We start from the raw sequence: 26,515 nt of genomic DNA, 5'->3' as shown, positions 1-26,515 counted from the left end.
CCGGCTTTACGCTGCTGCTGTTTAGAATTGAAGTAAAAAGTCATGTGTGAGGACGATCAAAATACACAGTGAATGTTTAAACTTATTACAGTAAAAGACACAATTTCATTAATCCTCCTCAAGATACCCCCTAGCTCATCAAACAAGCAGAGAACTGTTTCACTCAAGAACACACTATCCTTAACTTGTGCGACAGTGCTACAAGGAAGTGCTCCCTCCCCAGCTAACTTGGCACTGAAGGATGTGATGGACCCATTCACAGGACTGTGCTGGGGACCAGTATTGCTCCTATCAGTGCTGGCAAGCGCCAAGGGTTTCCCAAGGAGACAACATGCTCAGAACAGATGAACTGACTATTCACTAGTTCTACACAGGAGGCATATGTGAGGTGTGATAAAAAAAGTAAGTGATTGTTTAATGTTTAAAAAATGTGTCACATAAAAGACACAGTGCCATTAATTGCCCTCAAAATATTCCCCCTACTTTTGAACACAATCATCCATCATTCTTGCCACCTTCTAAAGCACTTCCGGAAGTCTTCTTGAGTATGTTTTGTTTGTGCTGTGGCAGCTGCCTCCATGTTTTGAATCAGTTCAGAATGTTTACCTTTTATGGTCATTTTGACTGAGGAAGAGCCAGAAGTAGCATGGTGTCAGATCCAGCGAATAAGGAGGATGAGGACACATCATAACATTTTTTTGTTTTGGTTTGTTTTTTTGTCTTTTTTGAGACAGGGTCGCGCTATGCAGTTCAGGATGGCCTTGAGCTCACTTTTAGCCCAGGCTGGTCTCGAACTCTCAACGATCCTCCTGTCTCAGCCTCCGGGGTGACCATAATGTTTTTATGTGCCCGATTTTCTGTTGGATTACAGCTGGCAGTGTTATTCATTATATTTTTTATCATATCTCATAAACACACTCATGAAAGTGGACTTCCAGATGTGCTCCAGCAAGTGAATGGTGCATATGTTCGAAGCGAGGGGGTGTCTTGAGGAGGATTAATGAAATTGTGTCTTTTACTGTAATAAGTTTAAACATTCACTGTATATTTTGATTGTCCTCACACGTGACTTTTTCCTTCAATTCTAAACAGCAGCAGCATAAAGCCGGCTTCAGTCACGCATTCGAAAACTAGCATGGAATTCATTTAGGACGATTAAGATCTTTGTAGATAATTCTTAAGGCGAAATAATTCAAACTCCAAAAAAATACTCATCTTAATTCCTCCTGTGGAACCTAGGCTGGCATGAAACTTCATAAGGTATTACAGAAGCGGATGTTAGGCTAGTGAACTTACTGTTAGGCTCTAGAAAGGCCTGGACCTGTGTGATTCTATCTTTCGCTCATCAAACATGCAGGGAACTGTTTTACGCAAGAGCACACCATCCTTAACTTTTGCGACAATGCTACAAGGAAGGACAGCTATTTGAGAGTAAGAATCTAGGCACACAGAGGTGAAATGATTTTAGGACTGCACAACTAGCAGGGGCAGAGCTGAGCACTGGGATCTTGTTTGATCAATCTGCTCTACTGCACCTCAACTCTAAGGCAGCAGAGCAGGTAGTTAATGAGAACCCCTCTGAATCCAGGTGCCTCTGCACCCGGGCTAATAATAATCAAAGCACAAGTTGGCAGCTTTGGCAACTTACCTACCTTCCTTCAGTGTTCTCATGACATAATGGACCTGTTAAAAATAGCTTACTAATCTTTACAGAGCTATTGTAAGAGCACAGTTAAACAGTATATGTCATATGATAAAAATTTATAAATATTAGCTAACATTAGTGTTCATTAATATGATGTACCAAACTCTAGTTCAACAAAGCATTCTGTTAGACTTTTCCTACACTCGGCCAGTGAGTCACCCAGCGGTGTTCCAAACCACGGAGCAGTTTGGCTTAATGATTAACTTGTTGTCATACAAGTAAATGTTACAGAACTAATGTCACAGATAGTAACTTTTTAAGTATCTTCACTTAACTCTGGAAATCTGTGCTTCAAATTTAATCTGAATACAATACTTTCATAAATCACTGTCCTTAAGAGTGCTTCCAAATTAGTATACAGAGATTCCTAAAAAAACTTTATGAATAGTTATAAAGGTCTACAGGCCTATTTAAATATTTCAAAAAGCTTTCAAGAAACTACATATTAATAAGGTTAAACAGATTACTAGTTACCGGGATTTAGATGGAAGGAGTTAGCATTGGTCGATTAACTCGGGCTACTCAGGAGCCTTGAGAGTCAGGTCTGGGAATTTTCTCTTCATCCGTACAGAAAACTTTACTGAGACTTGCTCTGAGCCAGTGAATACAAAAATGAACCAGAACACACCCGCCGCTTGAGGTCCTAATAATTTAATAGGTCATAAACACACCTCACTAATTATTTCAAACTGAAATAACAAGTGAACCAAAGAATAAAACCTAAGCGACCCTGTGGCACTGGGCAAATTTCTCAGCGAAGGTGGGAGCTCAGCCGTCCGCAGAAAATGATGGCTACTTAAGTCAAAGTCTGACTCATCTTAGGTAAGGGCTGGGGATTTAGCTCAGTGGCACAGCGCCTGCCTGGCAAGCACAAGGTCGTCGGTTCGATTCCCAGTACCAGAAAAAAACCAAAAAAGAAAATTCACGTCTTAGGTAGAAAAGGCAAATTATGATACATGTAGTGTATCTGGCTGAAAACAAAAACTACCCTGCCCTTGAAGTTCAAAAACCAATAAGAAATTGGAAGAGGGGGAAAGGGACAGGGAGAAGCCTTCCAAATAATTCCTAACACCAGGTTTACACATCCGACCTGTGAGGTAGGGACTGCTATAACCTCTACTTTTTAAAGGTAAGGAAACTGAGGCAGAGTCCCTGGTCTACTGCACACAGCTGCTCATGGCGTTCCTTGCCAGCTGCTGCTGAAATGTATTCTTGATCCCTAAGGCAAGCCAGGACCTGAGGCCAAAGTGTGCTTTTGGGTTGTTGTTTTTTTCTGGTACCAGTGAATGAGGCAGGTTGAATGGCGCTGCTGCTGCCATTCCAGCAGCCCGGTACACACAGTGCCTCATGCCAGAGCCAGTGTGCTGTGACCAGACTGTACAGTACAGGTTAGGAGGAAGGCTCAGGACACTGCCAGCTGCACTGACTCTAGACAAGCCGCACCAGCCTTCAGCTCACCCGACGTGTGGCCAGGAGGGTTGGCGTGAAGCCTGGGATGGGAACTGAGAAGGGCCGTTCTATGCAACAGGGCCGCGTTCTAAGAAAAAGCATGTTGAGCTAGGCGTGGCGGCACACGCCCATAATCCCCACGCTTTAGGAAGACTTGTCAAAATGTAAAAAGCAAGCAAACAAACAAACAAAAAAGGCCCACTGGGGTGTAACTCAGGGAAGGATGTTCTCCTAAGGTGGACTGAGGTCCTCTGTTAAATCCATAGTACCAAAATAAAAAACAAAGAAGACACAATTACCACGCGCTTTTCTAATTGGCCACATTTTGGCCAATATCCCAAATAAAAATAGCCTTGCACTATGTCCCGATGCTGGCCCTTCACAGATAGCATATGGAAGTGACTGTCCCTGACACCCTACGCTGGCATCTACTTATTATGAACTGCAGCTTAAATTTCCCCAGCCTCCTTGCTCTGCGAAGCACAGCTGGGCTGTTTCACACACTGAGCCCATCAGCTATCACCAGTGAGTTGAAGTTGGGGCTGGACAGACCAGGGGACATTTATCCATTGAGAAAACACCTAAGAGCTCGCTCCAATCAGTCTATCCATCATGAGATTATCCTGACAGTTATTTTTCAAAAACAGAGATAAAAATGTCAAGTAAGACAGAGCATGGATACTGTATCACACATGGCAAAATTCTGCTTTTGTTTATACTATTAATATTAAATAGATCTTTCCTAATAAATGTATATCTTGGAGATGTTTTTTAACAAGTTGATTCCTTAAATGTGTGTTCACATACACACACAGTCCCACTGAAAGGAATTTTGCCTGAGTAAGGACTATGGAATTAAGACTTTGGGGGTCCGCTTCCGGCCCCACAGAATGCAGTGAGAAAGTTCCCACAAGGGGGAGGGGGCGTGGCTCTAGCAACACATTCCATGCGGGAAGCATCTGCAGAGGTTCTACGCAGACAGTGCCAGCTCTCAAGACATCAAGATATTATCAGTGTCTGTGACAGCCACAGGCCATTGTGCCTTGCTTTTAGTAGGTCCACCAAATTCCACAAAACTTTAGCATAAGCAAGGATGTGTGTGTGTGTGTGTGTGTGTGTGTGTGTGTGTGTGTGTGCAACAAAGCAGCATTCAACCTCACACTGTAGGAGAAGAAATTCACATTCACATGAACCTGAGCTTACAGTGTTTCCACTCTGATGATGTACGGGGAGGGAAAAGGTTACCATACTCTGAAATTTCTTCAAAGAAGTTGTTTTCAAGCCCAGGAGGTGCAGCTAGGCTGTACCATGAGGTTCGGGGCAATTTAATTCAAAGCTGACAAAGGAGACAGTGAAGCCGGATTTGTTCATTCACTTGATCACTATTATCAGGTTGTCTCTTCTGTGCGAGAACGTTAGACACATCTAGCAGTTCAGAGCTGAACATCAGACTGTGGACACCAGCCTTGCCCTTTCTCTTATCACTGTACACCAGCCCCTAGAACAGATCTGGGACCCAGGGGTGGTCCACGTGTACTGAATCAATGCACAGGGACAAGGATTTGCCCTGACTTCCTTGACAGCCTCAAGAAATAGTCTGGAGAGAAACAGAGCAGATACATCCATCCATTGGCCCACCCTGAGGAGTGGGGTGAATAAGATAAGTAAGGTGCTGCCTCGGCTCCCAGGAAGTTCACATCCTGGTAGAGAATCAGCAAAGCCAAAGCATGCATGTGCGGAAGGGCTGGTGAATGTAAGACACCATAAGCATTCTAATGGCACCTGGGCCAAAACCTGAAAGCCAAGGTCAGGCATACGCAACTTAACGATTTAGTTTCTCACTGTGGCACTGGGGATGCCACTGAGGGCCTCAAGCTTGCTAAGCGCCTGCTCTACCACCGAGCCACACCCCCAGCCCAGAATCTAGATTTTTATCTGACAGTAATGGGGCGCAAATGCTGCAGCTGAGGTACGTAGGAGAATAGGGAATTAACTTTGGGACAGGACTGCAGAGGAGGCAGCTGGGAGGGCGCTGAGGCCACATAGGCTACTGCAGTCGTCTTGGTGAGCACTGAGGAGGCTTTACGTTGGGCGGTGAGCGTGGGTTAGGAGAGGTGACCGCTTCATGAGCTGTGGAAGTCGAAGGGACAGGACTGTGAAGGACGAGGCAGAGAAAAAGCGCCGGCTTCCTTTCCGCACAAGACACTTTGCAGCGGGGAACGTGGCCTATGAGAAGTGATTAACAAGCACATGAAGGGCTGAGGAGCTGCGAGAGCAGTGGTGAGCCCTTCCTCGGAAGCCTGCTGTGAAGCACACAGTGTCCCCAGCGCTCGCAGACTGCGTGACTTTGGGCAAGAGGCTTCATCTCTCTGTGTCTCCAGCTCCTTGTGCACCAATTAGGAATCAGCTAGCTCACAGGGCTGGTGTGAGCCCTGGCGAATGAATACATGTCAGACTTTAGAAGAGCCCGCACAAGAGCAAACACTCGGTAACTATCACTATCTTGTTACGCGCAGGTTGCCGGCATGTACAGTTGCTACAGTTCAGGGTGGGGCGCATTCACTGGCTCCAACAGCCCGCAACATTTAATTCAAGCCACCAGGCAGTTGCTCTGAAGCCTGTGCTCTGCTCCTGTCCCCCGGTTCCCACTGCCACCGGCACCCTACGCTTCCCAGTCTTGGACTTCCCTCACTGTTCCCACTACCGATACCAACCTCACTGTCTTCATGTCTGCAGACCAAAATTCATTTCAGATGCCACCTCTGCCAGAAAATACTAGACACCTCACCCTCTGAAGCTGTCTTTAAATCTAACTACCTTGCGTTTGCCATTAGTCTCTTGGTTGGGGCTAAATGGGCGTCTCCCCCGACTCAGCCTCCTACCTCCTCCGCAGCCGTCCTTGCTTGTGGCAGACCTAATATACCACCGTTGAATGGAAACAGAGCCCAGAAGATAACACATTTATGAAACTGAGATACTGCTGCCACCTACTTTGTAGGGCAGTTGTGGGTGGTGCAGAAGTAGTCAATAAATCATCATCATTTCTGAGAAAGAAAAAGGTTCTCTTGTTCTTGGCCTATCTTAATATAAACCTATTTTATTTTAGTGAAGTCAAAAGGATAAGGGCATTACTGTAGAATCCCTGCAAAATTATACATTGGAATCAATACACAGGGAGCCAGTGCTCTGACCCTCTGAGGCACTCCTTTATAAATTCCAAGGGTTTCCTTTCCGGAGGTGTCCCTTGAGAACTCTGGGTCCTCTGGGAGTGGGGGTGGGCCTGGGAGGAACTGTGCTCGGCTTTTGATCTCTGTCATCCTGGGAAATGAGGTGACGGGGAGGATCTAGGCCGGCAGTCATCCCTTCTCATCCCAGCCGACACTCTGGCTGCTGACAAGGTTGGAGACAGAGGCCGTGAGGCTGGGGGCCTGTGGGTGGTTTGGAGTGGCTCTTTCAAAAGGAGCAAGCAGGCAAAACTGTGATAGTCCTTGAGTTTTATTTTTATTTTTCAAGTCTGCTTTGAAGAATTTTGTGAGTCCCAACGGAGCTCTTTTATGTCACTTTTTCCTTTTTCTTTAGAATTTCCTCTAAAACCCATTAGGGACATTTAACATATTCCAGATTTAGCATTTTAATGGACTCTTGTTCCTGCCTTCTTTTTGCCCCTATTTTTAATTTCTTCCCTGATTTTTAATTAGCTGTCTCTGGGATTTCAAAGTCTGCAAACTCAACAGCAGCACTTCCGGAAAGCCTTTCATGTGTGAGACTGCTGTGGTAGCACCGTGTGCTATCTGACTCAGAAGGCGAGCGTCGTCCCAGAGGCTCATTTCTGCTAGCAGATCACACTCGCAAGGATGAGCCACCGGGGGCCACGGGCCTCTGGAAACCACAAACACCCTGAATTTCAGCGTTTCTTTTCAGCAGCATCTTGGTGATTTTCTCTCTTCAGGAACCTCAGACAAGTCTAATCTGGAGCTGATCACTCTGACGTGCACCTGTGTGGCTGCAACCCTCTTCTGGCTCCTGTTAACCCTCTTTATCCGAAAACTGAAAAGGGTAAGGCTTTATCAGATGAAGTTCTTTGCTCCTTTTCACAGAATACTCAGAACTGCCCACTCGGCGTTTAGAGCAAGCTCTAAACAAATACAGGAATCTCTTCTGTCCCTCCTCCTCCTCTGTATCCCTGACCCAGAGAATTCTGAGAACAAGATTAAAACATCTCTAACTACAAGTGAGGTACTCAGAAGAACCGCTGGAACAGTGAACAGAGGCAGAGAAATTGTGTCGTTTTTTGTTTTAAATCTAAAAACTATGTAACGGTCTTCCTTTTTTGCTGGAGATCAAACCCAGGCCTTGTGCCTGTTAACCGGGTTCTCCATCACTGAGCTACATGCCCAGCCTTGTAAGAGTCTTTAAATTAAATTTAGCATGAGTTCTGTGAGGTCCTGCACTGAGAACACTCTTAACCTCATTCTCTACTAAAAAATAAAACCACAGAAAAATATAGAGCCACCTCTGCCTTGGCTCTCGTAGCCTTACAGGCACGCAAATGAGGACACTGCCGTTCCATCCTCTCTGAGTACAGTGGACGCAGAGTGTGACCAGCAGTGTGGGGTCCTGGTTGGAACTCAAGACAATGGAGTTCTACAACCAGGCTGCGAAGTGATTTGCTTCTCTGCTATTCATTTCAGTCATGCCTCAAATACTGACTGTGAGCGTTCTCAGTGCAGACTGCACTTGTGTGCAGCCCGGGAGGAAACCGACTTGTATCAACCGCAGTTGAACGTGACACTGCAACTCTGTCAGGCGAAAGAGTTCTCCAACCGAAAGATGTGCAAGAGGATGGTCAGGCCAGGGAAGGAGGGAAAAGTGTAGAAGGCAGAGGGAGGAGCATTTCTGAGGCTGGGCCAGGCAGGGGAACACAGTGAGCAGGACAGACTGACCGGAAGCCAATAGGGACAGCAAGGGCAACAGCTACGAGGTTGCGCCACTCAGAAAAGCCAGGGCAGGGCTGCAGATCCTGGCCAGGCAGGGCCTTATGGGCCATCGGAAGGAACTGAGTCTGTATTCTAAGCCACGCTAGCCTTGGGCGTGGGAAGGGTGCTAAGCACGGGTTGCAGATGTGTGGCAGCTCTGCATCTGGAAAGCATTTTGGCTGCTATAGGAAGGGACCAGAGGAGGTGAGAGTGAACAGGGAGCCCCCCTCACACACGAGTTATAACGGTCAAATAGGAAGTGACGCTGACCTGACTAAATGATCGCGTTGAGAGATGTGTAAGAGATGGAAACAAGGACTTCAGCAGGGTCAGGAGAGCTCACAATTTCAAGAGGTTAGCGCCTATTAATGTGCAAGGTCTTCTGGGAAGCCTTTTATGGAGTATCTGTCTCAGTTAATCCTTCCCAAAATGCAAAGAGGCAGGTGTATCATTATTTCCATTTTATAAAGAGAGAAACAGAGGCTCAGAGAGGTAGAGTAACTGACTCAAGTCATAGTTGAGACTTAGTTTCAAATACTGGCTGCTTGATCTCACACCCAACATTCAAAACCAGTGAAGTGTACGTGACAGCACTAGTTATTAGAGGCAAGGCTGGCAGCCACCCCTCGTGATGGGTACGTGACACCAGGTTTGTTCCCTATGGAGTGACTGATTTTGGGACATGACAGTTAAGGCCACTGCTTTAGAAGGAAACAGGGCCCATGATAGCTTTGAAAGAGATAATATGACATCTAGGGATATAACTGTAAAAAAAGCAGAACTTGCCAGATCTGTAAGAGAGGAACAAAATTGTAAGAGTTCCGAGGAGGAGAAGAGCAAAAAGACTCCAGAGAAAATAATACTTGAAAATAATAGTTTGAAGGCTGTAAGAAAAGCAGCAGAATTAGCTGGGCATGGTGGCGCACGCCTATAATCCCAGGACTCAGGAGGCTGAGGCAGGAGGATCGTTGTGAGTTTGAGACCAGCCTGGACTACAAAGTGAGCTCAAAGCCAGCCTGAACTGCAGAGTGAGACCCTGTCTCAAAAAGACAAAACAAAGGAAAGCAGCAGAAAAAGAGAGCTGGCCCTGCCTCTTGCTATACCTAAACTAGGGAAACATTCTGGTTACTCAGCATAGGAGCACGGCAGAAATCAGCTTGCAAAGGTAAACTGAGACCAAACTGACAAAGCCTCTTCTATTTCCAAAACTCTATAAAATGCTGATGATAGGAATAAGATTATTATCTCAAAAGCAGAATGCCTTGCCAGGCATAGTGGTACCTGAACATAATCCCAGCACTTGGGAGGTGGAGGAAGGAGAATCATAAATGCAAAGGCAGCCTGGGCCAGACAGCGGGAATGGATCTTAAAAAATATTTAAAGTAAATAAAAGGCAGAATCCCTCTAAAATTTGATCATGGGATAAGTGTACGTATCACTTCCTCATGATAGATGTATTTACAGTATTATGTATCACAAGCATAGACTATAAATTTTTTTTGTAAATTAGATCATGGGAGGCAAAAAGGAAGCAGGCATCAAAGAGTACTGAGTACTGCCATGTGAGGAGCTGGAGTGTAGTTCAGCGGTACAGTGCTTGCCTTCTGTTCACGGGCCTTGGGTTCCATCCCTAGCACCGAAGAACAACAAAAAAAAAGAGCAGCCACATGGTTTTCTAATCACAGCATAAATCCCTAATTGATGAAGATTACATTTTATCTTTCTGTCACTGCCCAGCTTCATAATTATAGCTATCATTCACTGATGCATGCAACCGAGTCCTGTTCTAATAGCTTTACATGGCTTGTGTCATTTCATATTCACAACAACGCTGAGATAAGTATGATTATTATCACTGTTTACAGAAAGGAGACTGGTCTTAGATTAAGCAACTTGGCCAAGATTGAGGCCGGTCAGAAGCTGAATAGAAGGCTGACTCAAATCCAGGATTAGTCTCCATGCCAAGCATGCAGGAGCTGCTCAGGGTTAATGTCATTTCAAAGAATAAGAATTTGTCAACCAGCATTCCACTATCACGCTCCCGTCAAAGTCTTTAAAGTCTGTGTGGGGTTTCCTCATCTGTCATATTGAGATTAAGCCATAATAGAGCCAGGCATGTAGCTCAGCGGCACAGGGCCTGACTGGCAAGCGCAAGGCCCTGAGTTTGATTCCTGGCACCAAAAAAACACCAGCAAGGGAGATTAAACCATAATATTCCATGGGGACCTCATTTCCCATTGCCTATTCCTGTTTCTGTCAGCATTACTGCCAGCCTCCCTAAACATGCTGCAGAAACCCAAGACATCCCTTGCTGGTGTATCAGTCAGTGTGTACTAGAGAAACTGATATAACACAAGATATAGAAACATAGAAGAATTTACAAGACTGGCTCCCAGTGGCCACCCGCAGAGTTGAATGAGGAAGCATGCAGAGGGTGTCTGCACACTGGAGACCACACTGGAGCCTCTCAGTAGAAAGTCTGGAGCTCACTGCAGCGTCCCGTGTAAGTCTGTATCTGGAGGCCAATGGGTCTGCAATGAAAGGCTAGAGTCTGTGCTAGAAAGCTGAGGGTCTGCACCAGAAGCCAAAGCATCTGCACCGGAAGCCAAAGCATCTGCACCGGAAGCCAGGCCATGACGTCCAAGGTAGTGGTGAAGACTGGAGTGCCGCTGAAGAAACAGATCTATCCTTCTTCATTTCCCCTTCCCACCATCCAGGAAAGCCACCCCAGGGGATGGAATTGCTGAGCCAATTTAGTTGAGCTTCTCTTACTGAAACTGACAGAATCAATCAACCATCACACTAGGCTTCAGCAATTCTATGCTCTTCAGTGGCTGGAGACTGTTTCTCACAGCTTTGGTGATACTGGACATAGAAATGATTAGTCACTAAACCCACCCCCCAACAAAAAGTGTGTCTCTCGTGAAGACCCTGCACCTTGTATATGAATTAATAATCTCCTACAAGCTTATAGACTGGTGGGACCTTATAGGCTCACGCCAATGACAAACATACTGCGTATTTTTTATTTCCCACCTTTAGGAAGACCAGACAGACCTTTCTGCCTTGAGCTGTTGGTCACACATTTTACTGACAATTTCTGTAGAATAAGAATGATTTCAAGTGATGGATGAGGTGAGCCATGATAGCCCAGAACAGGACGAGGAAGGGCAGATGAAGGGTGGGTGTGAAATGGTCTGTATGGAAAGGCTGTCTTCCCCAGCGTAGCTCGATCCAGGTTAGGGGAAATCCCAGAAAGGAGTGCCTCGGCGCTTGCTGAAATGAAGTTCACGTAACTTTTAGGCAAGGGTGAGATGGGAAGGCTTCCCTTCTGTCCTGCTCAAGAGTCGGCCCATAGAAATGTAGTCATCAGTTCCAGAAGTCTGCCCATTGAGAGGGAATATACACATTGTGGATCTAATGTGAAATGTAAATCCAGTTATCCATCACCTGGCATAGAGGGTATTTCCTAGGCTTGATTTACATTTCCAAGAAAACAACTACTTCAAGGCAGATGTTTATCTTATTCATGTGACATCTTCCCCATGGCCAAAAGAACTCAAGAATGTGGTAGTGTATAAGTCTTATATTTACTCCTGGACTGTGAAGTGATCAACTTCTATTTCATACTGAAGGCCAGCCAGTTAGATGGGCCTGGGGGCACAACTCTGTGATTCCAGCACTCTAGGAGGCCAGGGCAAGAGGATCAGAAGTTCAAATACCCTCTGGGATACTTAGAAGACCTCGCCTCCAAAAATAAAAAGCGCTGGGGATATAATTCAGTGTAAAAGTCCTGGTTCAGTCCCCAGTACCACAAAACAACAACAAAAAATGTGTTTTTCCTGCCCCAGGGATCCTGGGTTTGCTTTACTGTTTACTGCTGGCCTTCCTTGAAAATATAGAAAAGCCACTGTGTGTCCTATTGCTGGCCCGTCTGCAGTATATATTCCTGCTTGTGCAGAATAGTCACAGAGAGTTATTTTTAGTCATCATTTGGGAAAGTTCTCTAAAAATGCTTTGCATTTTCTAGAAAACGATCACATAATTGTTTCAGAACAAGCATAACATATAAAGTCTCTGGGGAATCTAAGTGCATTTTATCGAGATAGAATGGCTGAACTTGAACTGCAGAAATGGCATGTAGAAGAGCAAGCTGTCTCATGGAAACCACACGCTCAAGGGAGTGATAGCGTGTGGGTGCGTGTGTGGAGAAATACTCTACTTTCACCTGACCGCGCAGTTCCAACCAAATGACCCCAAGTAGCGGATGTTGCCAAGCATTGTTTTACATTGAATACCTGCATTTTTTAAAGTCATTTTCTTACTGGTGACTTTGACATCTCTTTCTCAGTCTTCTTCAGAAATTAAGACCGACTACCTATCAATTATCATGGACCCTGATGAAGTTCCCCTGGACGAGCAGTGCGAGCGGCTCCCCTATGACGCCAGCAAATGGGAGTTTGCCCGGGAGAGACTCAAACTGGGTAATGTATCTGTCTGAAAGAGTCATAAACCTGTCTGAAAGCTACTGCGTGTGAAACACTATGCTTTGAGAGATGTCAGTGCAAACTGACCTGGGATTCTACCACCAGCTACCCTCAAAACGAGCAAGGGAGATGGGCACAGAGGGACAGAATTCTAACGGGATGCTCAGACAACAGGACAAGGTGGCAAGGAAGCACGTGGGTGTTCACCCACAGTTAGTAGGCACAGTATCTGAGCAGCAGACACTGGTCTGAATCCTGGGGATACAAAGGTCTCTTCCCTCAGAGGCTGGTCTGGAGAGAGAGGAAAATGTGAAAAGGGAGAGAGTAGTTCCCCCAGGAGGTTCCAAGCGCAGGCACTCTTACATAATGAAACGAGTGAACAGTTAAACATGCGGCACCCACAACATAAATCAGGAAGGTGAGGAACAGCAAAATCAAACATTTGGTGAACGAGTTGGTACTCCTGAAGGCTGTGAACAAAAACTCCTCTGTAGAAATGCACAAATTACATCCTCTGAGTTTCCTGGGGTGTTGGGAATGTCCAAACAGAGAAAAAAGCTCTAGGAGATCATTTCAGTTTCGCTTTTGAAGAACAGAGACTTGTTTTCCAGGTGGAACAAACACTATAAACAAGCAGCCCATGTGCCTTCCCTCAGCTTACCCCCACCAACCCGCCCCCCCGCCGCACCTCCAAGTTCAGACGTCACAATGCACATTAACCTCCAGCCCATGGGGCTACAAAACAATTTGAGCCTCAATTATTCCTACCCGAAATGTTTGCACTGTGGCTTCTGAAAGTTTTCCACTCGCTCCCGGGTATGCCAGAGTCATTAGCGGTTGGAACTAGAAAAACAGATAGTGGGTGCAGTGTTCCTGGAGCCTGTCACTCTCAGGGAAGAACTTGCTGTTCCGAACCCCACGGCACGACCCCTCTCCCCACATGCAAACTATACGGAAAGGGTGAGGGGAGGGGAGAGAGGGCAGCGCGGCTTTTCTTGTTTTCCTCTCGGATCTTGAAATGGTTGTGTTTACACTGAGAAAGGACAACACCGGGAGGAGGTTCTGTTTGACTTGAAGGAAAACCAAGGGAGTCACTTGAAAGCTAGGGAGACGGGAGAGAGCCAGCAACGGCTGCTGACAGGGACACAGATCGACTAAATTTAGAGAAGTTCAAGGCAGGTGGCACCCTGGATGAGTTCCTTCTGCAGATCAGAATTACATGGCAGCTGGCCCAGCCCTTCGGTGACCTTGGCGGGGAGCATGGAATCATTTTCCCACAAGCATGAGCCAGTCTCAGGCCATGTTGCTTTCCAGAATTATTAATCACAATCAAACACGCTTCGCTGAGACCAGGACACATGAGCTTCCCCTCCTGCCCCTTCACTCCTCCCCAGTATTACTGTGAGCCACAGCACGTGGAGGGCGATGGCTAACCCTGCGACCAGAATTCCCCTGGGACTCGCAAGGGTCACACAGTCCAGCTTTAGGACGTTCCCCTCACAGGTCCCTTTTATCATTCTTTTCCTTTCTGGAGTTGTCACGGGATCTGATTTGGCTGGTTTCCGGGTGAGCATCTTTGATGGGTAAGAGAAAGTGGGTCGCGTCTGTTAACTCTGTCCGTCAGGGCACAGTGCGGGTGCGAGGCCGAGAGGAAGGCTCCTCTGATTAACGTGGGAGCAAGAAGGCCCCCGACTTCGCTGTGTTCTAAGCCAAATAAATGACAGGAAGCAATCTGAAGTAACGCTGCACAAGTGAAAAGAACCACGATTGTGTCCAGATGGATGGGGTGAAAAGGATGGTTGGATGGGCAGAGTTACGCTGGGGTTGGAAGTGTAGCGAAATACACAGAGCAAGGAGTGGTTTCAGCTGTATCTATTCCATTGGTTACTATTAGCAGCCCTGGGGAAGGAAGTCAGAATTGATAATAGCTGATAGATGAATACAGCTGAGTCTTGGGTCAAAGGTTGTTGCTACCATTGAAATTCCTGAAATCCAGAAAGAGAAGAACTCCGTTTTTTTGTTTTTTTGTTTTTTTTCATGATTCCTCACTAACCCTGGGGGAGAGACTTCATTCCTGTAAATTGATCTCAGAGGGTAGGATAACGTCTGACATTGCATCTCTCTATTGGAAAATAATTTCAAGGCGGAATTACCTAATATGGGAAACCACCGAGGGCGTCTGGAATTCGGCAAGTGCACGGTGGCAGGGCGGGTGTTGCCTCTGGTGAGAATAGCACCCTCCCCCAAAGTTAGAGAAGGGCTCAGTCCATGCTGCCCTGCGCTCTCTCAAGTGGCCGGGGGTCCTGGGTAATCCAGGACATACTTGGAGGAGATTCCAGCATCCCGGCATAGTATGACAATGACCTAATCCATTTCTGAGCTAGTTAGTAGCATTCCAGGCAACACAAAGGCGAGTTTCAAGGGAAAAGAGCAAGATGAGGTCAAGTTCAGTGCGACGGGGCTGTCTGAAACTGGAAGCAGGGGTCTGCATGGGATTAAAGAGCCCATAATAGCTTCATGCTGTTTCATGAGGCAGGAGTCGGCTTCCAAGGGTATAAATGAAAAGACAGAGAAGTCAAGGGAGAAGCAGTGCGCCCTCACTGACAGAAGCAGAGCCCCCAAACACTTGTTAAAACAAAGTGTGTTGTGGCGGCTGCGGAGGGAATGTGTGGGGGCTGCAGTTGTGGAAAGGGAGAGGATTTCATGTTCCCCGAACAAGCAAGCGCCTTAGGAGTGTGTGGAGAGATGACCCTGACATTTCACAGGCTCAGGACGCTTTTCATACTGACAGGCAAAGGCAGTATGGAAGGAAAACGTTGTTGTTATCCTAAATAGAGCAGGGAAGAAACAGCTGCTCAAAATGCACCAATTTTTGCCAATCTGGAGAAACTATCTGCCAGAGCTCTGCACCCATGTGATTTCCATGTGCATTTTCACGGGTCGCTGGATGCTTTTTAACTTAGGAGTTCCCGTTCTACTCTAGTCCTTGGACCATTTTACAGGAAAAAGGAATCAGATCGTATCTCTGCCCACGTTGTACGCTCTGGGAGGAACGGTGCCTGGTAGTCCCCACAGGTGCACATTTGGCCAGAGGAAAAGCACGTCATGCCACCAGCGTCCCCCTCCTAAATCGGCACATGCCCCTCCGCGACAGATGCAGAAACAGCCACACTGGTAACGGAAATGTCCCCTGGACCCCTGGAGTAGTGGGCAGGAGAAGATATTAGGCAGAGGCAAACTGAAGACGTTTTTGGCACTGAGCAGTTGTACATGAAATGATAAAGGATCTGGGCTGAGCAGGGAGCGCCAAAGCTTTATCACAAACCTTCTAAGAGACCCTCAGACAGCATACATATATTCTCCTCTGGAGGAGGGGCTGGAGCGGGAGGGCGAAGGGGAGGGTAGAAGGTTCGTCAGGTGAAGGAAGGCACGCTATCAAAGCAGGCTAGCAAAGGGAACCTGATTGGAGAAGAAGGGCTTGTGTCAAATTAAACATTCTAACCACCGAGATTTACATTTGATCAGCGGTTTTCTTGTTTACATTTTCCCCCAGAAGTGCCCCCAAACAGTGATTTCTCTGCCTGCTCTTCTTTCAGCTGGAGATGGAGTGTTTCTCCGAATTCTATTTAGCTCTGTTTCCTGCTGGTGCAAAAACAAAGTCCCCCTATTTGAAAGGGAGCTAGGTATTCCAGGGGGTGTCTTCCCCAAAGGACAGGGTTCTTCCGTCCCCGCTCCACGGACTCCCAGGCCCCGCTAGTTATCTCTGACTGTATGAGAGTTTCTCTGGGCATCCGGTGAATTCCCCAATGCTGCTATTTTGCACTCACTACACAGGGGCTTTCTGTACATCAAGCACCGGGCGAGTATCCTTACCCCTCTGAGTCACCTTGGCTCATTCAAGGTAGAGGAGGGGAGTGGACAGGAACGTACTAACAGCCATTCTGCGGTACAACCAGGAGTGCTATGCAAGAACTCTTGCTTTGTTATTGCATTTGGCAGCCACCTCTCCGGGGATGAAACAAATTACTACCAGTGGTTGATGGGCTCATGCACGGAGCCACAGGATCGGTAACGATCGTATAATAATGCTCTACACTTGCCAGAGAATATTCTGCCTGGCAAGGAAGTGTGAAAAGCGACTTTGTGTTTATTTAAGTTATAAAACGTTATTAAAACCCAGCAGAGTCACTATCAATCTTGATTCTGCTCTTTTTGCTGAAGCCAGCGTAGAAGAAATAACCTTAAGTGGCAAGCAAAGGGATTTCTGTCAGAGAGGGCTTCTTGGGGATATTACTGAGCCATGGAGAGACCACTCAGGCTCCCCCCGCCCCCCAGGACTCTGTGAAAAGGAAACTGGCCGTTTACCTTTGCTGAATGCCTGCCAGGGACCTACTGAAGGATGTGGGAGCCTCAGAGATGGAGGAAAGAAAGGAAGAGACCCCAGAAAAGTGTCCCTTATTATGTCTCCTTTGGGGTCAGTTCATCAGAGATTCCGTTCAAAGCTACATGCCTCACACCACACATAGGAAAAGGCATTTCCTTCCTGAAAAAAGATTTACTCGCCCTACTGGTTTGGCAAACAAATCAATGTCTTCTTTTCATTGCAGGCAAGTCACTGGGAAGAGGGGCATTTGGGAAAGTGGTTCAAGCGTCTGCATTTGGCATCAAGAAGTCCCCCACTTGCCGGACTGTGGCTGTGAAAATGCTGAAAGGTGTGTATGCCAGCTGGGCTGCCGGCTGACCTGTCACCTTCAGGAAGCCCCTAAGTGCTGGTGCAAGCTGAACACAGCCTGGGCATAAGCACTAGCTATTTCTGCTCTGGCCATGTCAGTTTCTTCACTGCTGCAGGTCCCGCTGCTCCAGAGCTTTTAGACAGAGCCCACACTAGCTGAGAGTAATCTTGTTCGTGAACCACAGTCCAGATCAGAAAGCAGCTCATGGGAAAATAATCTGTGTCACCGTACAGTCTTTTATCTCAGACGAGACACCAGGGACCTGCAGCCACTGTGGCATAGGTTCAAAATGCTGGCACAATCCACTGCAACAGTGTAACGGAAACAGAACTGACACCACAGACCCACAGGTCTGGCGGGAACTTGCCCCAGCTATAAAGACAGGACTTACTTGGTCAGAACCTTAAACTGTCTCCTGCTGGCAAGCCCTAAGCATAAAACATTTCCTTCTTAGAAAGTATAAAATTGAACTGTGTCTTTCTAGTATGAAAGCTACACGCCTCATACAACAGCTGTAAAGCCCTGGGAGGGAGCGCCAAGTCACACTCTGCTTTATGCCTATCACCATGAGACCGACTGAAAAGGAAATTCAGTGAAAAGCTACACACTAAACATCTCAAGCATCTCAAAGATTCACGGTATTTAAAGTGTCGAAATATAGCCCAACATGGTAGCCCAGGCCTATAATCCCATTACTCTGGGAGGCTGAGTCAGGAGAATCACAAGTTTGAGTCCAGCCTGGGTAACTTAGTGACTTAGAAAGCTTGTCTCAAAGTTTTAAAAAAAGGGGGTTGGAGCTGGAATATAACGCAGTGCAAAGGCTCTGGGTTTAACCCCTGGTACCATCCAAAATAATAAGAAGAGCCAGGTGCGGTGGCGCATACTTGTAACCCCAGCACTCACGAGGCTGAGACAGGAAGATCGTTGGAGTTTGAGACCTGCCTGGGCTACAAAGTGTGCTCAAGGCCAGCCTGAACTACATAGCGAGACCCTGTCTCAAAAAGACAAAACAACAACAACAACGAAAATAATAAGAAGAATGAAATGAAATACCTCATTTCCTCATTTGTGATAGAGTTTTGTTACTTCAGTTTGCTTTAAGATTACAAAACTAAAATGCACAAAACTCTAAAAAAAAAACAAAAAAAAAAATTCCAAAACCAGAAAGAAACAGCACTGAAAAGTAGCTGTGCGCAGTTTTCCAAAGTCCCTAAGATGTTGTTGGGGGATTCTGAGGCCTAGGAAGCTGTGAATCCAACCAATCGGACATCAGGAGAGAGCTGGGTGTGAGGATTCTCAGGCCTTCCTCCTCTCCACCACTCAGGACTGCGCTCCACCTCAGAGAGCCGCCCTCGTCAGGGGCCTGAGTCACGGTACCAAAACTAAGACAAGAGGAACAGGGTCTGCTGTTCTACAGTCTGTAACAGTTTTTGACGTATTTTATAAAAAACACAAAGAGAGGAGTTTAAAGGTTTCCAACACAAAGCAATGTTGAAGGAGGTGGAAACACCAAGCTCCCTGGTTGGATCATTACGCACTGCACACACACACTGAGTCATCCCTGTACTCATAAATGTGTACGTTATTATGTGCCGAAACAAAAGCACTTGAGCAGGAACCTGACAGCACTACTCTGAAAGCAGCCTGGGAAGTTGTGCAGCCCGTTAGGACTTCTGTTGGGAGTGGACAACTCAGACAATGGCAGGCATTTGTGTGACAATAGTGCCACGGCAGCACACGCCCCCAGCCCCAGACCCTAAAGAGAGGTGGCATCAGCACATCTTTTACGTGAGAAAGAACCAGACCAGGCACTCTATTAGCATGGACCACACAAAATGGCTGCTTCCTCCTGAGGTAGATATCAGCTCCAGGCAAGGCCCAGAGAGGCTCAACAGCCTGTGAAGCTGCACAGCCGCTCAGCGCAAACATAGTACAGGTCTGTGTCTGAGTCTTCCAGCCTGAGTGAACTCTTCTTTCCCTCAAGCCACCATGGCAGAAAAGGGGGGCAGCAGAGACCTGGCCCCCTTGGATTGGTCATTGCTCCCAACCCCTGAACATGATTGCAGCCCGCTTCAGGGAAACGATTCAGAACCCTTCCCAGACATAAACCGAATGGAATCTGGAAGATCTGCTTTATCAGCTGGTCCCAACTCCCCGCTTGTGACACACGCCATGTCTAGGAGGCCAGGCTGTCTGTGCTATTCTGTGCACCACGTATCACACCTGTGCCCCTGCCTAGTAGAAAGGAGGCGGGCCGGGGACATAGCTCAGCGGCACAGTGCCTGCCTGGTAAGCGTGAGGTCTTGAGTTCAATTCCCGGTACAAAAAAAAAAAGGGTAAGGAAGCAATGTGAGCAACAGGACTGGGCTTTTTCTGTGTTAAAGGAGGAGTTTGAAGGCAGCAAAGATCTTTTGGAAAAGACCACAAGATCTCTTCTATGTAATACAGAAATCATATAGAGATCCTGTGCATAATATCTTTTTAAGAACATTTTTAAACCATCGGCATTGGTTGAAAAAGATTGCCAAATCACCCACTCTTAGAAACTTTCTAAGAAACCACTGTCATCCAGCATTCTTGCTGAATGGTTAGCCATCTGTCTTAGGCAGAAAGAGAAAAGGCAAAATGTCAAACAAAGGCCATAACGTCAGAAGCTCTTTCAAAGTAACTCTGAGCAAAACCTTAACCTTTTAAGACCTTACACCCATGTCTGAAACGAGAAGTATAACCATGTTGTTTATTTATCCACAAATATCTGTTGAGCATCTACTGTAAGCCAAACTCTTCCTACTGGGAGGCTTCTGAAGGGTATCTGGTTATTATTAAAAAATGATTTGTGCTTATGAAATGTCATGCCGACATCTACACAGTTCAGTGCATACACTTTTAACCACTTCCAGGACCTGACCCTGCAGAAATACTTGCATATGTGAACCAAGATGCTACACAGGCTTTCTACTATAGCATTATTCATCACAGTAAAAAACTGTAGACAGTCTAACTATCAGGAACACTATTAATAAAAGTAATAGAAACAATCTCTGAGGCCAGAAATATAGCTCAGTGCCATAAGCACGTGTCTGGCAAGTGCAAGGTCCTGAGTTTGAACTCTGGTACCAAAACAAACAAACAAACAAAAATAAAATGTTAGGGTTGCTCGTGTGCCTAGAAGCAATCTCTGATATATTAAAAGGTGGAAAAAGACAAATTTTAAAAATACGTACAAATGATTCCATTTATGTAAACCCTCAAAATATGACCATTTTCAGTATCTACCAGTGTACAAAACTATTAAAGGGGTCACTTTAGGTAGATAAGTAGGGTGGAATGACTTAATACTTTGACTTTGATCCTTTTACTCTAAATCCTTTTTGTTTTGTCTGTGTTTTGGTGCTGGGCATTGAACCCAGGACCTTGTGCATACCATAAACGCATTCTATCACCAAGCTATCTCCCTGCCCTCTCCATACTTTTTATTCCAACTCACACTGTTGGACTATGTTGCAGCAACATCACTTGACTTTTATATTTCTGAAGATAAATGTAATTTTTTAAATTCCGTAGAAATTAACCACTAAGAACAAACAGGACAAATTCAATTCAGGCGTTAGGCTTTGCTAATTCTTGAACTGGAATTGCTCATCTCTGAGAACGAAGTTGAAGTCAGATGGCTTCATAGCCTGAGATAACCCCGAGACTCCAGGAACGGAAGAGGATAGGGAGAAAGTAACACACTGCAAAGATGATCACAGAAACAGCCATCCTGCCCTTGCAGGCCCCTTATGCTCCTTCTCTCCGACTCCCTACACAAGGAGAAAGAAAGAGGGGAAGCTTGCGTGCCTGCCCTGCTTGGAGAGTTCTCGCTGCACCTGTTTGTGCTACAAGGCAAGCCTTTAGAAGGCGCTGTCGCTAGGTACCCAGCTCTGAGTCAGCGCACTGCTAAACAAAACTAGGTCCACCAAGGGGAAACATTCAGTGGCTAACACCTTCACCACACTGGGCCTCACTGTAATCAAAAGGATGTTGGCTCAGGAGGGTCAGAGCAATGAAAACACTCTGGAGTCTTGGCCTTTTCTACAGAATATGAGGAAGTTAATGAAGCAGTCAGTGGAGCATTGACAAACAAGGGGGGCAGGAATGCGGCCTCCGGTGGAAGGAGCCCATTGTCCTGTCACCCTGACTTTTCCTTGCTTCTCACAGAGGGAGCCACAGCCAATGAGTACAAAGCCCTGATGACTGAGCTCAAGATCTTGACCCACATTGGACACCATCTGAACGTTGTGAATCTGCTGGGAGCCTGCACCAAGCAAGGAGGTAAAAGAGAAGGGGAGCGTCTGCTCCACCTCCGTGCCCCTGCTGAGAGACGAGCTCTCTGATATCCAGCTCCTTCTGTCCTTGCACCCCTGCCCTTCCTCACTTCAATAGCTCCAGAAACATTTATGGAAGGGTGCAACCACCTTGGAAATACCTTCCTAGTAAGGTTCAAGCTTCAGGAGTGACTGGCTCCCTTTTAGATCTCTTTTCACAAGCTCTGGGTCAGTCGGAGGGCATTTTTCTTTCATGACGACTTTAAGGGAGAATGACTGGAAGTGTAAAAGATGGCACATTCCTTGAACTTTTACGTATGAATCACTTACAGTAAGGTGGGCAACAAAGGGCCCTTCCCTTCACACCCACCACGCAACAGGCCTTTCCCCCTGGCGCAAGGGACAGGAATAGGGCTGTGCCTTAGGACTGAGGCTCCAGCTTGCTCTTGCAAATCTTTCTTTCCTCCTCTATGGCAAGGTTAGCGCCTGGCTGTAGATGTGTACCTGTTACAGGAGCCAAAGAGAGAGGTGCAAAGGAACTGTGCACACAAATCTCTCCGAGCTCCCAACAAAGGAAGGAGGGTGAAGGAGCATTAAGGAAGACCTACCTGCTAGGACTAGTAGGTTAAAGGGGAATTAAGGGGCAGAGAGGCCAGAAATACAGTCGCAGTAACCTAGACAGAGCCCCACAGTCCTCTGTCATCCTTCGACAAGCTTTTCTAAAGTTCCTGCTGCTGCAGCCTCGTTCTGTTTGCCACAGTGCGGCACCTGTAAAACCAAGTAAGGCTAATGAGATCATCCACCTCCAGTTGGGCATCAGAAGGGAAGCCCTTCCTGCTGGACTCTGGGCAGGCGCAGAGATTGAACCTGCTCACTAGGGAGATTCAAAAACTCTGGAAGCGACTTCCGTTCGGGAACCCTGAGGGTAAGACAAGGATGCCCAGCAAACATTTAAAACCCAGGAATGTCCTAGTGGTAACAGAAATCTACTCTACAGAGATGAGCCCCTGCCTCTGTGAGCCTCTAAGAAGCAGCAGAGAGCCAGAGTCTTTTTCACCGAGGCAGGGGGCGGGCTCCCAGCATGCTGCCGGCAGGAACAGCCCGGGTCATTTCCGCTTTGAGCCGGAAGTGGTCCTTCTGCTCACAGGGGTCTATGAGCTGGGACGTCTTCAGGATACCACCTGGGCCCCCAGTGCAGGTGGACCACTTTCAACAGCTGGCTTCCACTGGAACAGGGGCGGCAGAGGCTGGGGGTGTAGCTCAGCAGCACACAGCTTGCCTAGATCAGTGGCGGCAAATGACCACCAGCCTCTTGGCGTAGAATGCTTTTTGACCTTTTTTAAATAGTTGGGACAAGAACTAAGAAATGAAAATTTCTGTGTTTGTAAAATTTTGTTGGAGCTTAGTCATATTCCTCGGTTATACTAACAAGGTCCATTTCAAGACTACACGGGCAGAATTGAATAGTTGGCCGGTTTGCAAACCCTGAAATATTTACTACCTGGTTGTTTATAAAAAGTTTGCTGTAAAGCAAAGCTTTACTGCCTCTCACAAGCCCCACAGCAGATGTGCAGACACTCTCAGGCAGCCATGCTGCTGGCGAGACAGGCTAGGTAACCCGTTTTCCACCTGAGAGGCAGAAAGAACCTGCTTAGTAACTTTGAGGCTAGTGTGACAGTGACCCCTCACCAGGGCCTGCCTAGCGGGGGCAGAAGATGGCTGGCTTTTGCCTGTCTGCTCCTGAAAGTTATTTCTTTGCCTCTTCTTTCTTCTGCTCCCGCACTGTCCCTCTCCCACCTATCTTCATTTTCTATTTCTATTGTATTTTTAAAACCTCTTCTCATACTAAATTCAAAAAAAAAATCACCATATTCACAGTCTCTCATCCCTAGGTTGCACACCTAGGCTCTCCAAATATAAGGACAATTTGGTCGGAGATTTATCAGGCAGCTGAAGGCTGGCAAAGGGTTGGCTGACTTGGCATGGCTGAATATGTGCTGCTTTTTGCCCATAGGGCCTCTGATGGTGATTGTCGAATACTGCAAATATGGGAATCTATCCAACTACCTGAAGAGCAAACGTGACTTATTCTTTCTCAACAAGGTAAGGGTTTTAAAGGTGGAGCTGTTTTATATTGTTTGTTTGTTTGTTTTGATAGCAGTGGCATGTAGGCTATGGCAGCATAAAACAGGAGAAACCTCTATCAATCATTCTGTTAATGGTTAGACTTAAAACTCAAGTTTTGTTCTTCTTTGTCTGTGTCTTCCTTCCATGGTAATGTGTCATACCTTTTTGTGGATAGCTCAAAGACTGACTGTGGAAGATGTGCAGGCTGACTTAATCTCAGTGTGCACTGATAACTGGGGGTCAAATTTATTAGCCACTTACCTAAACAACTATCAAATAATCTTGGTAACTTTCCTTCTCTCTCTTTTCTTCCTCTCTCTCTCTGTCTCTGTCAGTCTCTCTCTGAGTCACTTGTTTCAAGAAAGATGTTGCCAGATACAGTTGTCTTCATTTATTAGGGAAATTAAGGACACAGTAAACTGAATGATCTGTTTGTACAGTCAGCAGTGGTGGGGCCAGAGCTGGAAATGATTTTGTTCACTTCTGACTGCCCTTTCTCCCGCTCCACACCCTCCACACCTGTGTCATCCTTAACTGACTCTAAATTAGTCTTATCCGCTAAGTAAAAGCTATGAAACAAAATGAACACCTAGGGGGTTGAGGATGCAGCTTATTGGTAGAGCGCTTGCCTAGCATGTGAAAACCCTAAATTCTATTCCTAGCACCAGCAAAAACAAAATGCAAAACACCTGTGTCCAAGATCTGAGGGCAAACAATTGATACTTTGCAATGTGACATGTGGCACGAATGCTGTGTTCTTCTCTGAGTAGAAATCCAGGAGGCAATGATTTAACATTATTAGCAAGTAATCAGCAATAATAGTGATGAAAATCTCTAATACAGAGGTTAAGCCCTCTGACTTCAGAATCAGAGTTCCTAGATTTAAATCCTGTGTCTTCCTCTTACAAAATCTGGCATCTTAGGCAAGTTAATCTCTAGGTCTTAGTTATTTCAGGTCTTAAACAGAGCTAATAATAGAGCCCAGCTGATGGGACTGTTGGAAGGTTGAAAATCTCTCAGTGAAGCGCTCAGTAAAGGTAATCATCAGCATCATCACTGACTCGGTGAGATAGGAAGATTGGGTGTGGGCTGGGGATGTAGCCAGGTGGTAGTGAGCTTCCCTGCATGTGTGAGGCTTTGGGTTGCATCTCCAGTACGGCTGGGGCCGGGGGAAGGAAAAGATTGGTTGACTTCAACTCACTGCCACTGCTCTGTAGAGGGGATGAAATTTCAGACATCAAAGGATGATGTCCATCTCTGTCACACTGGCAAAAGTCTTCACACACACACAAGAACTACTGGACATACCCAGGTGTAGTGACACATGCTTGCAGTCCTGCCTAGTCGGGAGACTGAGATGGGGGCATTTTTTGAGTCCAGGAGTTCAAGACCAGTCTGGGCAACACAGGGAGACGTGTCTCCAAGACAAAAAAAAAAAAAAAAGAGCTGCTGGACAGCTGGCCCATTATCACATCCCCTAATGTTTCATTTAACTGGAGACACCAGTATCTTGGTTGAACAGACCGGCAGTGTGAAACCAGGAACGTACCTAGGAAGAGCTAAGGCAACAGAATACCCCACGGGCCCTGCAGGATGGCAAGTTCAGCGGACGGCGGATGTTCACTCCAAGGCCTGCCTCCCTGCTGCCACACTGCGAGGTCTCTTTCAGGGCAGGAACGTGGCTCTCTCTGGGTCTGTTAGGGCTTTCTCTCCGGAGGCTTCCACTCTACCCTCTGCTTGCTCCTACTGTGCCCTCTGGTGGAGGGATCACTCTGCTTTGTGGCATTTCTAGAAAAACCAAGGGAAGACGAGGAGGCTGACTAAGGCTAACACTGCTGGTGCGCAGGAGGACAAGGGGCTCCGCTGTGCGCTCTCAGCCCCTGTGTCAGAACTGCCTCCAGCACAGCCGAGGCCGGGTGTGTGATCCAGTCCTAAAGCCACTGGATGTGCCAAGTTGCTAGGATCTCATTTACCAGACAAATAACCAAATGCAGTAAAAATCTTTTCTCACGCTACGCGAACAGCCAGAGCCTATCCCTTTTGCTACGAGTTGTAAACTGGGACAGAGGTTTTCAGATGAGGAAAATGAAACCCAGAAAAGTAAGGTGATTTGTTTACGATTGCTTCATCAATGGAAGACCCAGAATATATACCAAAATGTGGCTGCCCAGTTCAGAATGGAAGGCCTTGACCAACCTGCATCAGTTTTGAGGGGAAGAGGAAAACAAAAGAAATTTGTGGTTCCCGCCTTCTCCAAAGAGACCAGAGAAATCAGTAACTGTAGCCTTCTCTTGGAACCTCCCGCAGGGACCACAACAAAATGGAGCCCCAGTTGCGCTTGGGATCTCTTTCACATCATCTGAGTGAGGACGTGAACATTAAGGTTCACGTCATCTTTCACGAGGTGGCATATGTGATAGAGAGGCATGAAGAACACAAACAGGAGTTGGCCAGATCTGGGCTCAGGCTCTGCCATTTACTCTCTGCGTCTGACTTGGACTGCTTACATTCTGTCTTGGAACCCTTTTCCCCATGTTTAAGAACCACTTCATAGAACTGTTGGGAGATTACAGTTAGCATTCAGTGGTCACCACTACTGTTCATCTTCTGTCTGACCCAAGATGATGTCCAGAAGCCCACACAAGTGTGGTGAAGTCTGCACAACCCCAGAAGTAGCCAGGTGGTGTGCTGCCTTGCTGCTAATTCGGTATCTGTTTTGTGTAACGACACC

General features: G+C 46.6%; 1 protein-coding gene across 2 annotated transcripts in view; it reads left to right on the top strand.

The window, feature by feature from the left end:
- The window catches only part of Flt1 (fms-related tyrosine kinase 1), a 178,429-nt gene that overhangs the window by 123,736 nt on the left and 28,178 nt on the right, over positions 1 to 26,515 (top strand). For both annotated transcript variants that reach the window (XM_005406359.1, XM_005406358.1), the window contains 5 exons: positions 7,104 to 7,210; positions 12,482 to 12,614; positions 17,225 to 17,329; positions 21,551 to 21,664; positions 23,672 to 23,760. In XM_005406359.1, the coding sequence (XP_005406416.1) occupies positions 7,104 to 7,210; positions 12,482 to 12,614; positions 17,225 to 17,329; positions 21,551 to 21,664; positions 23,672 to 23,760 (548 nt within the window). The remainder of the gene's footprint in view (positions 1 to 7,103; positions 7,211 to 12,481; positions 12,615 to 17,224; positions 17,330 to 21,550; positions 21,665 to 23,671; positions 23,761 to 26,515) is intronic.

The sequence above is a fragment of the Chinchilla lanigera genome, unplaced genomic scaffold (genome assembly GCF_000276665.1).
Source record: "Chinchilla lanigera isolate Chin_1 unplaced genomic scaffold, ChiLan1.0 scaffold00096, whole genome shotgun sequence".
Taxonomy (NCBI): domain Eukaryota; kingdom Metazoa; phylum Chordata; class Mammalia; order Rodentia; family Chinchillidae; genus Chinchilla; species Chinchilla lanigera.
Note: the sequence above shows the minus strand (reverse complement) of the source record. Positions and strands in the feature narration are given on the sequence as shown.